General features: G+C 42.1%; 1 protein-coding gene across 2 annotated transcripts in view; it reads right to left on the bottom strand.

The window, feature by feature from the left end:
- igsf11 (immunoglobulin superfamily member 11) overlaps positions 1–16,999 on the bottom strand; it is a 111,226-nt gene that overhangs the window by 6,762 nt on the left and 87,465 nt on the right. For both annotated transcript variants that reach the window (XM_053873616.1, XM_053873617.1), the window contains one exon: positions 10,086–10,249. In XM_053873616.1, coding sequence (XP_053729591.1) covers positions 10,086–10,249 — 164 coding nt within the window. The remainder of the gene's footprint in view (positions 1–10,085; positions 10,250–16,999) is intronic.

Below are 16,999 nucleotides of genomic sequence, written 5' to 3'. Positions count from 1 at the left end.
TGTTCAAAGAGCCAAGCAGTGAAACAACCAGCTTCTGTGTGTGCGTGTGCGAGCGTCTACATGTGCGAGTGTGTACGCGGCTGTGTCCTCCACCGCTGCTTAACGGTTGTAAATTGCGCGGCTGCAATTTCCTGAGTGCAGTCCGCTCGCTTTGTCCTCTTATGTGCAGATGAATAGGCAGCTCCTGAGCTGTGATGAGAGCCTGCAACTGTATCTCCTCTGTGTGTGTGTGTGTGTGTGTGTGTGTGTCAGCTCACATCCATTTACTCGTGGGAAGTGTATCACTTCTGAGTTATGAGTGTGTGCGATTGTTCTGCCAGTGCCTCAGCCACTACAAGGTGTTAATGTCTGTGTGGTTGCACTTAAATCTTGCCCGTCAAATTGTTCCTCTCCTACAGCTCGTGCTTGAACGCTCTCAAACGGGCGGCACCAATGTGACCCCGCGCAGGGCTCCTGATGATCTAACAATATAATCTGCATGCTCGGTGAAAATGATCCCATCGATTGACCTTTAAGGCAACACGCTGCTTGTGACTGCGCATGAATGAGCCAGGGAATGAGGCAGACCCTAACCTGACCTCCGTCACACACACCCAGCTATTGTCATTTTTTTAGCCACACTTGCACTTTCGCACGTACGACAAAAACCTGAGCAAACTGGCTCCGCTTTCAGAATAGAGCTGCGGTGTCGGAGCCAGTGAAACTTCAGTTTTATTCATGTTTTCTCAAGAAGTTTCAGCCTGTTTTATTTTACCATCACTTACAGAGCACATTTTTTAAACACACATCGCAGAAGCACGTCCATCTTGTCCTGAAGTTTATTCTCGGCGATTAATCTACATATTTTGATCTCTTAGTATGGCCATAAATCAGCTCATCCAGTCATGTGACCTGGTTATGGCTGTGCGTGGGGAGAAAAGAGGTCATGGCTGGAGCTCAGATGGCAGACGCTCCTAAGAACTTTGCTGGCTCAAGTCTGGACGCTGGTCAGGCAACACACATCTCCGTCATCTACCGGATAGATCTCGTAGATCACGAAAACACGGGCAACAGATGTAGCGTGTTTTGTGTTCACACGTGACCTCACCGTACTCATGTCCGTGGCCTACTTCTGGTTAACCCCTGTTGGCCGAGGACACCAGGGATGCTGCCCCTGCCTAAATAAAGCCCCAATAAACCTTTAAACCCCTGCAGCCTCCCTCTAATTCACTGACAGTAAGCTGTCACTGTTTTGTGTCCTCAGAGATGCTCTGGGAAACAATATGGGCCGACATCTATTCTGCTCACTTTAAACGGTTGGTAGTGCACGATTGTAGCTGTGGATTAACTCTGCAAATCCTCAGATGACGGAGGAAGACAACAAAATAAACAACTAAGCCAAAAAGTATTTCCTTTCCGTGTCTCCTAAGGCAACTGTGTTGTGGAATTAAGATTTTTTTTTTTTTGTCACTCCAGTGAACCTCTCTTGTGGGAATGGAATGTCTTAAAACATCTGTTGATTGCCAAATTCAAAAAATTTTGGACTTGTCAAATCAGGTTCAGAATGGTTTTGGAACTGCTCTAGTAAAAGTACGGAGCGGGTTAAAAAGTGAGAGTCATTGTTAAAATTACTAACTAACTTTGTTTGTCTATTTTTGTCTGTCTTAAATAATTTTCCTCTTTTTTTTCGAGACATGCCATCACCCAAATCACATTACGACAATGTCAGCTAATCGTCCGCGATGACATGTTACATTACAAAACCATATCCAGTGGTACCTTGGTTTTCGAACGTCCCGGACTTCGAACAAATCGGAGTTCGAACAAATATTTCGAGACTTTTTTGCTTCTGATTTCAAACGAAAAACCAGAACTCGAAGGACCCCGAAAAAAGCCGGAAAAACATAACGTGCGCGGGCCGATCAGCTGACCCACGACGCGCTTTGTTATTGTGTATAACGCAGCCTCTGTATGCAGACGTGTCCCGTTAGCTACATTTACTGACTGTTTTTTCTTCATATTGAGGTGTAAAACCTTTCCTGTCTCCACACTGGACCGTGGTAGAGTGTCACAGGGGAGGTGCTCGCTCTCCACACCTCCGAGGCTGGAGCGCTCACTCCAGGGTTTGATGTCCTGTTGTGGGCTGGAGCTGGGACAGGGATGAGTCTGGGACAGAGCGTTACTTGGTTTATGACTTTGTCACAGCCAAACTGCACAGAAGCGCACATTCAGAGCTGGACACGCACCGGGCACCTCTTCACTTCTGGAGAGACGTCACTCACTCGGCGACCCCTCCCACATGCAGCGGCCACACACATAGAGGAACAGCGCACCTGCAGCAGACACTCTACATTCACTCCTACAAAATACTATTTTAAGGCTTGGAACGCATTGCTTCTTTTTCCATTCATTGTATTGGGAAAAATCGATTCAGATTTCGAACAATTCGCTTCTCGAACGGCCATCTGGAACGGGTTGTGGTCGAGAACCGAGGTACCACTGTATATTATATATTATATTACAAAACCCGCACCAGCACATTGTGCACATGAGCACAAAGAGAGTTCAAGAGCTCCATCACTCATATCAGAGTCGGACAGTTTAGCACCCAAACAGGTTGCTAATGTAACCATAGAAAAAATACATTTTTTGCATGCAAACACACATTAAATCAGATGCCAAATAAAAAACATGCAAATGGATAACAAAGCATGCTAATTGCTAATAGCTCTTCAGCTCTTTTGCTGTTGTAGTACTTGTAATGGCTGCACCAGTACCAGTTGTAATAGCACTTGGGTGATGTTGCAGTTTGTGTAATAGTAGTAGCAGCAATAGCAGTAGAAGTCGTAGACATAGTAACAGTAGTGATGGAAGTATAACAGGAGTGTCGGTGGGGGCAGTAGTAATAGAAGTATTTGATGATGTTATGGGTTGTGTAGTAGTAGCAGAAACAGCAGTAGTAGTAATTGTAGTGGTACTTGGGTGATGTTGATGGATGTATGGAAAGCTGTTTGGTCATAAATTCAACATCAACCTTGTTTTCGCTCTACATGTACTCTACATTTTTGTGTACTAGTTCTCAATTTTGTTTGACCAGTGATACAAGTGAAGCCATATTCTCCTTTGAGTTACTTATACTACTAGCAAACGACAAAAACAGTCATTTTTAGCTTTACTAGTAATATTCCTGACACCAAACAATCGCTTCACTTGTATCACATAGTCTCACTAGAGTGCAAAAAAACTTCACAAGAATCACTATTTTATATTTAGTAATTCTAGTACAACAAGAAAAAAGTTCACTCGTAGTACAGTTTTTTGGTTTATGATCACTGCTAATAAAACCGACCCCAACACTAGTAGCACAAGTAGACCTAATGCAAACGTCGGGGTGGGGATATTGCCATATCCCACTTTCTGACATGTTATAATATTTTCAATATCCAATAGGAAGAAACTATTCACTTTTTCTTGCTCATTTATTTGCATATAACGGTTACTAGTAGCTATTTTTTTAAATGTATGTCGACTAGTATTATTAGGGAGCATTGTTTAGCTCTAGTATTCGTACATGGGACACTTTTACTGCTTTACTAGTAAGGTGCTTGCACACTACAAAATTGAGAACTACTTTGCAAATGTAGTACTTGTGGAGCCAAAACAAGGTTGATGCCAAATGTATGACCAAATAGCTTTCCATCGGGATGTGTAACAGTTTCCTGCAACAGAAGCAGTACAAGTTGTAGTTGTCATAGTCGTAGTTAATGATGATGTTACGGCTTGTGTAGCAGGCATTACAGTATATATTATAGTATTATTATAGTATGTGATGATATTGTGGGTGATACGGTAGTAGAAGCAGCAGCAGTAGTAGTGGTTTGTAATAGCCAATGAATGTACCATCAAGAGTGCACACATACTGATCCCTCATTCTCTCATTCTAACCACAGTATTGTGTTTTCAATGTGTCCTTACAGACAATAATTCATTTAAAACAGTGTCTGTAAATCCTAAATAGTTTTTGCAAAGCACATTAATCTTGTTGTTGTCTGCACTGGGGAATTCAGCCCAGGCACGTTAATGAATATTGACGTCTGGCGTCTTGTACGTGTAAAAGATTCTGGATTATATCAGACGCTACTCGAGCATTAAAGGTCGGTTCCTAAAGATGCCAGCGGCCAATTGCATCACCACCCAGTCCTGGTAGCCCTTCCATTAAACTGCTTAATTCTTACACTGGTCCTGAGCCACCGACCCACAGGATCCTGGTATCTGCTGGATATACTCTACTGGATTATAATGGATCCGTCACAGTGATGAACTGGTCCTGTCATGTTTGCAGCATGAAAGAAAGGATCACTTAAGTCGAGAATGTGCCGCATAATTGGATTTCAAAAGATTTGAGGGATCAGTGAAAATATTACAGTCACTGGTCCGTCTCCCCACAATGGTTGTAGCAAGAGCTTTATTTTATGAACAATCCCCAAACTTTTTTTTTTTTCTATAGTGATGGGATCCGGAGCGTCATTTAGTCACGTGTTCTCCAATTGTGTGTTTATCTGGATTATCGCACTCCATGCAACAGCATGGAAAAAGAGGTCATGCTATTTGATCACAACAGCTTGAGCAGCTTTACATACAGAAAACAACATATGAACATCACACACACACACATTCACACAGATCAAGCTACACACCCGCTTTGTGATCAGACTCAACAAATGGTGAATGCCGACACATTTTATCAGGACAAGTACTTTGTGTATACATGAAATCAAACCACAAGTGCTGCAGTGGGTTTTTATGTATAATTCGATCGACTGACCCGAGCGCTACACAGATTTCACTTACACAGAAGGTTTTAGACTGTGAGCACAGCAATGTTCACTTGATAACCACGAGCTCCACTATGCACCAGACAATCAGATTCAAAGGATTAGCGAAAGTAATCACTATTCCACATGTTTCAGGCAATAAAAATGTGCTCCAGTGGAAAATAATGGCTTATTTAAACAGTATTAATGTAAGAAAACAATCTCAATTGTGGAGGACTAGTTCCTTCTAAAGGGCTGTTTGTATTTCATAACATTGATACTGTCCCCCATGTGGAGGAGTTTAGGATGTACATTTTACTAAAACACAAGTGAAAGTTATCTATTGAAGAAAGCAGTCTGGGAAGTGTATTTCATAAAAGCCTCTCTTGCTCCTGGCCACGCCTACTCTCTTGTGATTGGTTGAGGACGTACAGATGCCATAGTGGGGCCATTGAGAGACATTTGTATCACGATAATGTGACCGATAAAACCAAAAAACACATTTAAAATGCATGAGTTTACAAAATAGAGCAGTTCAGGCTGCCACAGTCTGAAAAGAGTCAAGAGGCCCAAGTTTTTCCTTGCAAAACAGATGCCTAAAAGACCGGCTCCTTGTTGAATTAGAGGACAAATACCCCACAAAAATCAACTTATTAATTATTAACACTTGTAGTTGTCGATGATAGTAATTTTTCACATACCTGTAGTAGTAAAATCTTCTCAACTTGAACTAGACATGCTACCAGGTTGCAGTAGTTTTGGTAATACGCTACATTACCAACGCTACATTAGTCAATACTAAATATCATATTTAACCTGAATAAGCAACACTTGAACATGAATAAATAATAATAAATAAATAAATAATAATAATAATAATAATAATAATAATAATAATAATAATAATAATAATAATAATAATAATAATAATAATGTATTTGTCCTCCCCACAGTTAAGCAATCCTTCTGTTACTTTTTTCCTCGGAAAATAGGGTCAAACATGATACAAACACTATCACAGGCACATGTCTCTTTCTAATTGAACAGAGACAAAGCATCTCTCCAATAAAAGCATTGTCCTGGATCTGGACTTTGATGTCGAAATCTGCTCACTCACTGAAGTGAATATTGTGATTTTACTGCGTACTAAAACACCAATAAACTTGTCTTGGATAAAGGAAAAATGAAGTGTGAAACATACGAATGGAGGGAAGAGGAGAACGTCTCAATGTATGAACAGTGGGTGTGTTCGATGTGACCCAGGCAGATCGGTGCTGTGCCCGTCTGGGTCACCTGGAACAGCACTCAGCGTTGGGAGTTGGTGTGGCATCACATACACGGATGCACTGATTTAGGTGCCGCAACAAATGACGCAAGACTCAGTTTCATTGAGGAACAAACAGGTTTTAAATAATCTGCTTTACACGCTTCAGTGAAGGACATTTGTGATCCATTGGAACCGGATGGGACTCACAGGCACAGTTTATGCACCATCTTGGTAGTTGTTTGTAGTTTTTAGGAGTGTTTAGAGCAAGGTACTTTAACATGTGATGACAAACACTTTTTATTTTGATGTGAGGCTACTCTACTAGTGTGTGAGATTTGAATACTGAAGAGGGAAAACAGGACCTGATGAGAGCTTTGATGAAGCCTCATGAGCCCACCACTGCTACTCAACACAGATCTCACCATGGTCTCAAGAGGGAGCCCCGACTGTTGACGATATTTGGGAGTGGCGTACAAATGAAAAGGGAGTTCAACAGTTCTCCATTTCACATGAAGCAAAAACAGGATGGAAGTGGAGGATACATTAACACTTCACACTTACTGTAAACCAATGTCATGAATGAGACAGAGTGAGACAACAACAAGGGCATAATCTATAGTTCTATATCATTTATGCTCCAGATTTATTCACACACCTAAAAATAACGTTGAATTCATAAGCAGCCAGTCTGCTAACCTCTTCAGACAGCTGAGGGGAGCCCAGATGGACAATGTTCACTCAGCGCATTAACAAAATATACGACGCCCATTCTGGAGTGCGCAGGTTCACCTGACATAATACGGCGACGGGTGTGAAACAAAAGCCAGAGGGTTGACAAAGCCGTGCCACGAACACCAGTTCACCGCTCACACCATTTAATTGTGTGTTTCGGTTTCAGATGAGCCAGTGATTCCAAAGCTCGCTGTAAAGCGCCGAGGAAGTGCGGCTGCGAGGGTGTGCAAGTGGAAGGACCTCTGTTCAGTAATTCTTAATGGCTTTCAGCATCAGCCGTAATCATTTATGACACTTTCTTCCTCCTAAATGGCCTCACACTTGTTCCTCCGCCCCACGCCGCACCTCATGGCTCACTCTTCAGACAGCTCCACGAAGTCGTGCAACAAACTTGATCAGAGAAATACCTTCTTCTCTTGTTTTCTCCCCATTTACTGCACGGAACTTGAGCTTAACAAGTGCAGTGAATCTGACTGTCTGCGTGATGGTATATTATATACGTGATACGGGGGGATGGAAAAGTGCACCGCGGCCATCACACACCTCCACTGATGCATGAGCTTTGCATCCACTTGACGGAAAATTGGGTTCATACGCAGGTGTCAACCTTCCCTTTTGACACTTGGCACATACGTGTGTGAACACGTTTCATATACATATAAGCCCGGTACGCACGCTCAGTCGGACCAGTCAGCTCGCTGGATGCTAGTTTGAGCGCGTGCCGGTGTGTGTGCCAGTTAGTGCGATGAGAACAGCTGCGATGTAGAGCCTGTCGTAGGCGTGAGGTAATTAGTGCAGAAGATGATTGTATTATTTGGACGGACGACCAGCGCCGGGGTTCAAAGTGAAGGGAGGCAGGTGAGCTTGTACGGCCTGCAGCTGCATGTTAAACAACTCAAATGGAATCACAGAAGCCCCCGCAAGCAGGGAAGATGAGCGAGGCAGGAGCGGGGAGAGGTGAGAAAGAGCAAGGAGCTGGGGAGTCTACGCTTGCGCCAACCAGACACGTTTCAACGGGCTACCGAGCAAAGGGAAGGATAGATATTACTAGGCAGTGTATTTTGATGTCAGCTAGCACACAACATCATGATGCGCAGCACAACTTCTAATGTAACATCACAAAGGTGCTTTCAGATGCAACGCAGCGAGAGCTTTTTTTTCTTCATCCTTGTGGGCCGAACTTTAGGGAGACTCTCTGTTGGAGCGATTTAATTCAAAGACATCTCGTGGTAGAAAACGAAGAATACAATATCGACTGTATCGCTGTATCAGAAGCTTACTAACTCATTGTGTTTCTGAAACCTCCATGAATTTTAATCTTCATTCAACACTCAGAGAACAACTGCTTTGTGTTGACAAGTTTTTAATGTAAATAGAAGCGAGATGATTCATTTGAAGACACACTTCAAGAATCACGTCATTGACATTCTACTCGATAACTTTTTGCATATTTAGCGTCTACACATTTTACAATATTACGCACCTCATGATTGTTCTTTGCATTTAGATGAGTCATTTACTTATTTAAACAATATTATTATTCTATGTAGATTGCACAGTGGGGAAATTCGACTGCTTTCCTGTCACTTTTTATTTTGTGCATTTAGTTACACTTAACAGTTTTGCAAATGAAGCCATGAATCATAATGCCGCAGCCATAACGTAAGGAGTACCAATTGTAGGTACAAACAAAACACTCATTATTCAAGATTAGAATTTCATAAGTACTACTTATCCCACGTAGCGTACATTTTAATTTGATGAATATATATTTAGCCATATGTTCAGTCAATATTAATTCTAATTTTAATTCAAGTTTTGCCACTTTCAGTCAAAATGTCTGGAATAGAAAATGTTGTTCAAAAGGCATGAAGTTACAGATACTACACGTTTTAAACAAAGCCATATCTTCAGCTTTCACATTTTCATAATTCCAGAAAAGTACTTAAGCCTGTCCATGGATTTAGCTGTTCATTCAGGATCATTTCGGAGGTGTCATTGACCAGCCTACCGGCTCCAATGCAAAGCTTCATTTTGTAGTCTAACTTGACTTAACAACAAGCAGTAATATCAGTCTTTTAATATTTGTCTTTCATCCCTCAATGTGCCTAAACATTTGCATTCACATTTTGACAAGTACTAATGATTTTACAGTCTAAAATAAAAATCGGAATGACTTTTCACATCAGTCAAAAACGGAATCTACACAAGTCACAAGAGAATTAATGTGCCAAAATCAATGGTTTTAATAAGTGCTTCAGCTTTTGAGGACAACACTTAATTTTTCAGATGGTGGTCAGTGACTGCAGCTACAGAGCATTATGCAAGTGGATGATATACCGCAAATTCTGGACTATAAAGCGCACTGGAATATTAGTCGCACCCACTAAATATAAGGAGGAAAATACAGTAAATCATTGTTCATACATACGCTGCACCGGTGCATTGGTGCTGTATGCACCGTAGAAAGTGGTGCACCTGGCTTAAAACCGCATGAGGATCACTTCTAAGTTGGTTTTGCAAACGGTGTCCTGCATCGAGACTGACCGATGATACAAACTGGGCAATGTTCTGAACTTGAATCATGAACTCATCACGTCTTTTATCCACATTAAAGCGCTCAAAGTGCACTGTTTTCGCCCATGTGCCCAAAGTGCTGAGAACACAGCTGGTCTCAGCTGCTTCTTCTCGTCTCCGTTCCTCCAGGAGATCGGCTCTGTCGGCGGAGCTGCGGACACACGGGCGGAAACAGCGTATTTTCAGCGCTTAAAGGTAAATAAAACGTGAGTGATTTCATCGGTTTGATGTGACAAGGCTCAATATTTCGCTGTTTGACGCTCTTTAGCTTGTAAAAATACATATATTAGCCATGTCGTCGTATAAGCCGCATGATTCAGACCACGAGAAAAAAGTAGTGGCTTATAACCCGAAAATGACGGCACATAATGGTTGATCTTCCTCTCTGACCGTCCTCACCATCATGGTACTGGACAGTATCCATCTTTGCATTGAATGCCATCAAAAGAAGAGCCCCTCGACTCAGGATGGTGGTTGGTTGAATTTCCCTTACGCTGCATCTGATAGCACCTTACTAGCAAAAAGCTATCAGTGTTTGTATTTGCATGTACCTGTTTCGACTGTATGTTGAGATTGCAAATAATTGATGTCCAGGTATTGCAAACACATGGGAGTTTTTCGGAAAACATGTTAGTCAGTCAGCCGTCGTCGGACTCCAACCAAAGCAAAAACTGTCTACAATGAGAACAAAGTAGCGGTGCCACATGGAACAGTACCTGCTCTGGCTGATTGGCGTTGGACAGTGGAATCACCATCCAGATGATGTTGAGGTTGGTGAGAGCAGCGCTGGTGGTGAAGGAACATGGGAGGGTGGCCGCTTGTCCGCGAGCCACCTGGATGCTGCTCTGGGACACCGTCACGTCGAGAGCTCGCACATGCACTGCAAGAGGAAAGGACTGGTGAGTATCAAGTATACATTAGTTCTTCATAACATCAGGGCAGATCAACAAACGTTTTGGACACGTTGTGTGGCTCAAGCTAGTGGTCATAAAATGTCCTTAAAAATGAAAGTTCTAATCTCTTAATCCTTTGTCTCCTCAAAGCCTTTCATTTGTGTTTAAACTCTTACAAGTAAACAAATTTCTTTCCTCACTGCTACAGACTTGGACCACAGAGGGAGCGAGTCGGAGAAAAGCTGGCTAAGTCAGGGCCGTCGCTTGAGTTATTCATTTTATAAGACGAGGCGCAGCTCCACTCAGTCCATATCAATACACGCCAAGCAAACACAAGGCGCGATAATAATGCCGCTTGTGGAGCCAATTTGCTTTTTGTTGTGCTGGTGCGGAATACCAAACAAGCCTCGTAGCGTTTGACCCGCATGGTAAAGGCTGTTGGCTGTCAAAGGAAATATGGGGCGGCTCTCCACATCTGGACTCAGCTGTCAGCCATAACACATTCACAGAGACAAAGCTGCACACGCAGCAACCTATTTCTAGACCGGCTAAAGAAATTATATTCTAAATTACATTAGACCTCCCCCCGAATACGTGTGTCCATGTTGAATACGCCTACTGGTAAGTCATCTTATCTAGCGCTGGCGAAGCCAATGATGACGCTGATGTTGTTAGAGATAATTGATCATGTCCTGTGAACCGTCCTTGTTGGGGATGATTTAAAATGATGCGCAGTTACGCGCAGGACGCGGGAGCACAGCTCAACCTCAACTGCAACCGAGAGAAGTAAATATACCTCTATTAAATCATACTGCATTGTCAGTTATTACATCGAATGTGTTTAATTTGGGGTTTTTTTGCACTCGCTCCGTTGCCTGCTTGAAATGCTGCGCTCGACTTCCTTCCTTTTACACACCAGGGGCTCAAGATGCTGTTTTGCTTTGCCTCACAAGAAAATATATATATGAAAATGATTTGAACAAATTATGGATGTTTTTTTTTTCCTTTATTGGCTGAACACACTTGAGAGAAATAAAGACAGCAGCAGTTTCACACAAAGAAACTAAGACGATAAGAATAAGATATTTCAAGGATGGTTTTCTCAGTTCTATAATTCTCTTGAAATATGAGCACTACTGCTCTGGTTGAGTCCAACAAACCCAAGCCCAAGTCAAGACCACGACCAAGGCATAACTAGATTGAGACAATGGGCAAGTCCTCACGATCAATAAGTCAATTAATCGAAGGATATGATGAGACTTTCCGAGCGTAGGGAGAGATTTCCCATGTTTTTTTTGGTTGTTTTTCTGCATGCAGTTCCTCACTGCCAGTCGAGGAGGACGCCACCTTTTAGGAGACAGGCCATTGAGGAGTATCGTGAAGGACGCACTCTGCCCCATGTGTGTGAAACTTCATGCATGAGGTCAGTCAACAATAACAGTCTGCAGAATTTGTTTTAAAGTGGTGACAATAACCGAAAAAAGGCGACAAAACTAACTTGCAAGTCCAGCTGAAACACAACCTCTGGATGGGAAATGTTGAACTAAGTGACACACATTGTACGATGTGCTCCAGCCATTCAACACCAAACTGAGAAATGAGTCCATCTAAAGTATGTGTATGTCTCACTGTTGGCACTGTTAACTTGCCTGAAATAGAAGCCAGTCATTATTTTCAAAATTATTCAGGAGAGTTGTCTCAACCAGAACCTAATGCAAAACAAATGCAGCCACTTTTCAACTTTCACAACAAGGGCATACTACAACGACTTGCTACCTTTTGTCACTTAACTTCTGCAATAACTGCTACACGCTAAGATGAGAGAACACAACCTTCAAAGTATATGATTATACTATCAAGGAGTGTAACACTTCATCACACAACGCGTCAAAAATCAAAACACGGTCCAATATTAATATGACCGTAATCCTGGCAGTCCTTTCGGGAACATGCCATTTTCTTGGGCGTGACTCAGTCTATAAATATATTCATCAAGTTTTGGGTGAGTCACTTCGATGACACACACCACCCAGATCCGCTCCCTGCTGAGACAGGACGTCACCCATCGTCCGCCGATGCGACCTCTAACCATCACGTCAGGGGTCAAAGATCTACCTTTGGTTAAACTCACACTTTAAGTTGGTGAAAAATAACACAACATTATACAACATGGAGCCTTCTCTGGACAGGCTCACAACAGCTGGACGGCTCATTCCAAAACAGAGGATCAGGAAACATCTTCATCATGTAAGCGCTGGACGTCAAAGAAGGAGACACACCCACGCAGACACACACCATTACTGTACAACCACCACTGTGATCATAGACTACGCACAAATACAAGGCAGGCCGTCTGTTACATATTTGGCATCTGACACGTACAGTGGCTCTGCAGGGACTCATCTGAGACAAACTCTGTTGCTCTGTCAGCCCAGCAACCTCACTACAGTGTTGCAAATGATTGCCTCACGGTTGCGTGGATGGCAACCAAACCGCGGGACCAGTTCAGAAAACGTCCAGTCGACACCAGCCCTGCTGAAACCCAGACATATAGACGTTTGACAAGAAGCAGCAAAGTAACAGAAAAACAACTCCGCCTTGTTGCTTGTACCACAGACGTGCTGTGGTTGTGCAGATTCTAGCGTTTTGTTCTTGGCTAACATGCCTCTGAAGTATTCTCACTAGCGGTATCGTGCTACAGGATGATTTCCATGGTTTTGAAACAAGGCATCACTGACTTCTCTCTTGTTACATGTTCTCTGCTGAGCCAACAAACATCTTTTGCACTCCTTTGCCGCCACCTTGCCCTCAGCTATCCTGAGGCACTTGGTTCCAGACTAGCCTGACTGAAGACTTCATGGGAAGAGAAGCGAGAACTTATTGGACCAAAACTAAAATAGATCAACTTAGTTCAACTTACCCTAGTGTCATTCATTGGATGCTAAGAATGAAGACCTGAAGATGAAGTTCTTAACTGTTAATATTGGGCGATTTTTTAAGTAATAAAATAAGTAATAGCTTATTTTATTATTCAGCTGTTTTGATGAAAAAACAAGAAGAATGGGCAAGGTTTTGATTTTAAAATAAAATAAAGTAAAATAAAAAAGACATGACAATGATGAAGTGAATACAGCACCAAATTTAATGCAATAAAATAAGATGAAAAATACAATATTTTTTAATAAATTCATTCACTAAATCATGTTTGAAATGGTCCAATTTAAAGCTGTACTTGTCACTATGTTCTAGACTAATACAAAATCATGTTGAAGACATACGACGCCAGCGAGTATTTAATATTCCTGACCAAAGCAGGTAACAGCACTAGCACCCGACCGTGTAAACATCAACCTCCTTGGCAGAGGTTACGATGAAAAGCACACATTTGCAGATCTATATTGGTGGATATGCAAATGCTGGAAACTGTGATTTATCACCGCCTGTCATGCTTTACCTCTTTCCTGGGTTTGTCTTAAATATAGATAATTTATGGGAAGGGGAGAGAGAGAGAAGGAACACACATGACGGCGACATGGAGTCAGCAACCACTTCATGCAGGTGGAGCTGGAGCTTGAAAGAATCATGTGTCTTTGCTCCGTAGCCTGGGGTCCACATGCGTTTATGAGGGCCTCAAAATGACAAAATACAAAAGATTCTTCCATTGGGTGGAGATCATTAAACGGTATCTGTTGACCCTCAAAAATACAATAAAAGCAAATAAAACAAATAAAAGCCTTTGTACCATATTGTTTTACCCATATGTTTCAAGATACTCAGCACTTCGAATATATTACTGTAAAATGTATTTAAATTCAAATAATATATACATTCAAAAACATATTTCCAGCATATATTTTGTCATACTGAAGTCGCACAATTTAAATACATTATTCTTTTTTTTGCTGTCTGTATAATGTAGCCTCATAACACATTTCATTGCTCACCCCAGGTGCCCTCAGGTCAAAATCCCAATCCAACTGATGAATTATTATCTGATCCCTTCTAAATGATCGGAATCTTCACTGATATTTTCGCTACATTGTGCTTTTCCAAGACGAACATTTTGTCAACCTACAACAGTCATCATTGGTAGCAGTTATCAGGGTTCACCCCAGGATTATTTCTCAAATAATGGGGGGTCTGCACCTGAATTAAACAACCTCAGAAGACATGCAGAACATACTTTGTGTGTGATGTTCAGTTGAAGAATGGGGTCTCACCCTCGCCACCTACACACCTTTCTTGTTTTGAACTCACATTCACTGCAGCAACCATTATGAAAAAATAAATCATGTTCCTGCCGTGCCTTGACCTCCCACGCTTTAACACTCTATACAATGTGTCAGCACTGTAAACTCAAATCTTTCCTGACACTGAGGGGACTCGTGGTGACTCGGGACAATGCCTTAACTGACAACGGCTGATCAAAATATCTCAAATGTCAGAACAATGCGGCTGAGTCATGATGAGTAGGCAGAAAGCGTCGACAGCACTCGTAAAACGCCATGTACACAAGGAGAAATAAGAAAGAGGTGTCTAAAAAAAGTTGGGAAGAAAAATCGAAGTGAAGAAGTCAAACGAAAGTTAGCAGCGAGACCCAATTGATAAAGTAACCCGAGGCAATGCTTCTGGTGTGAAGGAGAAAACCAAAAAGAGAGGTTCTTTCAGAGCAACTCTCTTTTTTTTTTTCTCCGATGTAGAGCCAAGTGTCAAAACTGCCGTTGTTTTATGCATGAGACGAACATGCACCTCAGAGTGCATGGAATTCTTTATGTATGTATGTGCTTACTCAGTCCGTCAAGGTGCAGGTGCATGATGGGATGGAGAACAAATGCGAGCTGAATACAACACTTCCCCTTTCACACTCTCTCAAACACATACTCGCTCACACTGACGCACGGTGTAACATAAAGTAAGCCATTTCTGCGCGCTGTGTTCTTGTAACTATTATTCATAGACTTATTTCCGTTCCTAAACAGATGCTGTGACGTGATGAGCCTTCGGCAAGACTTCAGCGCAGGAGGGCGGACGGAATACAACACTGACATACACCCTTGTTTATGGCAGATATTGGGCTGTGAAAATGAATATTCACTCACTTGTATAGAAGAGTCACGCATGTGAAAGCCTGGAGAGATATAAAGTATGTGAGCAGCAGCGTGAGGGTTCAGTAAAGTTATGTCTGTTGTGAAGCAAGCAACTGAGAAAAACCAAGCATGTAGCTTCTTAGCTCAGCTCTAACAGTTATAGAAGAGTATGTGGTGACCCAGAGCTCATCTTAAGACAAAGAACCTTTGAGAAAAACACAGCTACTCTTCCTTTGACAGCAGATTTACTGCTATAATGCGATGAAAGCAGCACACACTCCCTTATTCTGTTATCAGCTGAGGCCTGATCCTCCCAAAACAAAAGATACTTGCACATAAACATAAAGTATATCATGTGTAGAGCACTCCCTAAATGTGTGAAAACTTCGAGGCACTGTGGGTGAACTTTTGGTGTGTGACCCAGTAAGATATACCTCTATTATTTCATTTCTAATGGGTGTCGTTGTAACAAGAAAAAAGTATGAATACAATTTTAGAATTCATGTCAGTCATTCTTAAAGAATGAATGAAGAACCAAAAAAAAAAATCCCTCTTCCAAGTGAACATAAATAAAAGGGATTAAACTTAATTTTAACCTCTATACAGTAGAGTGGTGGTTGAAGGCGACAGTGAGTGAACGTCTGGAGTCTTTGTGTTTGACTTCACATTCATCTCTGTTCTTCACTTCCAACAATGTTGTGAACAATTTCAAGCCAAAAATCTGTTGGACAGTTGCATGCATGTCAGCTGCATTTGCTCCGAGCATGAGACCTCTTAAGAAGTGCGAGCAAAAGAGTAAGTGCTGAGTGGAGAGAGATCGAGCATAAAATCTTGCATCTCCTGCTAGAGGCGTGACAGTTGGCAGCGTTGATCATATTTCATGTTTAATCTTTATCCTTTTGCCATTTCCCTGGCATCAAAGACGGTTTATGGTTGCAAAAAATGCTTCTAAATTGGGATGAAAATGAGTTAAAGAGTGAAATTAAACACAAAGAGAAGAACACAAGGACTCATGTGGGCCACCACCTGTGCCCACACAAATGCTGCACTTTGTGTTCCCGCAGACCCTGGGGCTTCATGGTAAGCTGTGCTTATGAGCGAAGCCAATGCTGTGATGTTGCCACTGCCCAGGAGCCAGTGGGCTAAGTCAAAAAGCGAGTGAAGAAATCCATGTAAAACTCAGGTGGTGAAGCTGCGGCCCCAGCTGCTTGATGGCCAGACATCAAACGCTGCGCTTCAAAACAATCGTGCAGGTCTAAATCAACACATGCACACGACCATGAGTGCTATCACCAATGCAACACAAGGATAAACATTCGGGTTTAGCAAGTAACTCAGCTTTAAAGAAGTAAAAGGTACATTGTTTTAGGGGTGGCATCACTACGATCACAGAGTGGTCGGCCAGGTACTGAGAGGTTTTCTGAATGAATCCCAGCGCTGACCTGTTTGTGTTGATGTGTTCCTCAGGGAGACACTTGCTCACATGATGGTGTCACAGTCGGCCTTCATCATATCAATGTCAGGTGCGGGAATCTTCAGGTACATCACCGTCATTCACGGGTCACCACTTTACTCAATAGAGAATGACGATACCATGAGTTCAAAATCATTAGGTTTCTAATGTTGTTTATTTTATATACTTATTTTATT

Source organism: Synchiropus splendidus, chromosome 8, assembly GCF_027744825.2.
Source record: "Synchiropus splendidus isolate RoL2022-P1 chromosome 8, RoL_Sspl_1.0, whole genome shotgun sequence".
NCBI lineage: Eukaryota > Metazoa > Chordata > Actinopteri > Syngnathiformes > Callionymidae > Synchiropus > Synchiropus splendidus.
Note: the sequence above shows the minus strand (reverse complement) of the source record. Positions and strands in the feature narration are given on the sequence as shown.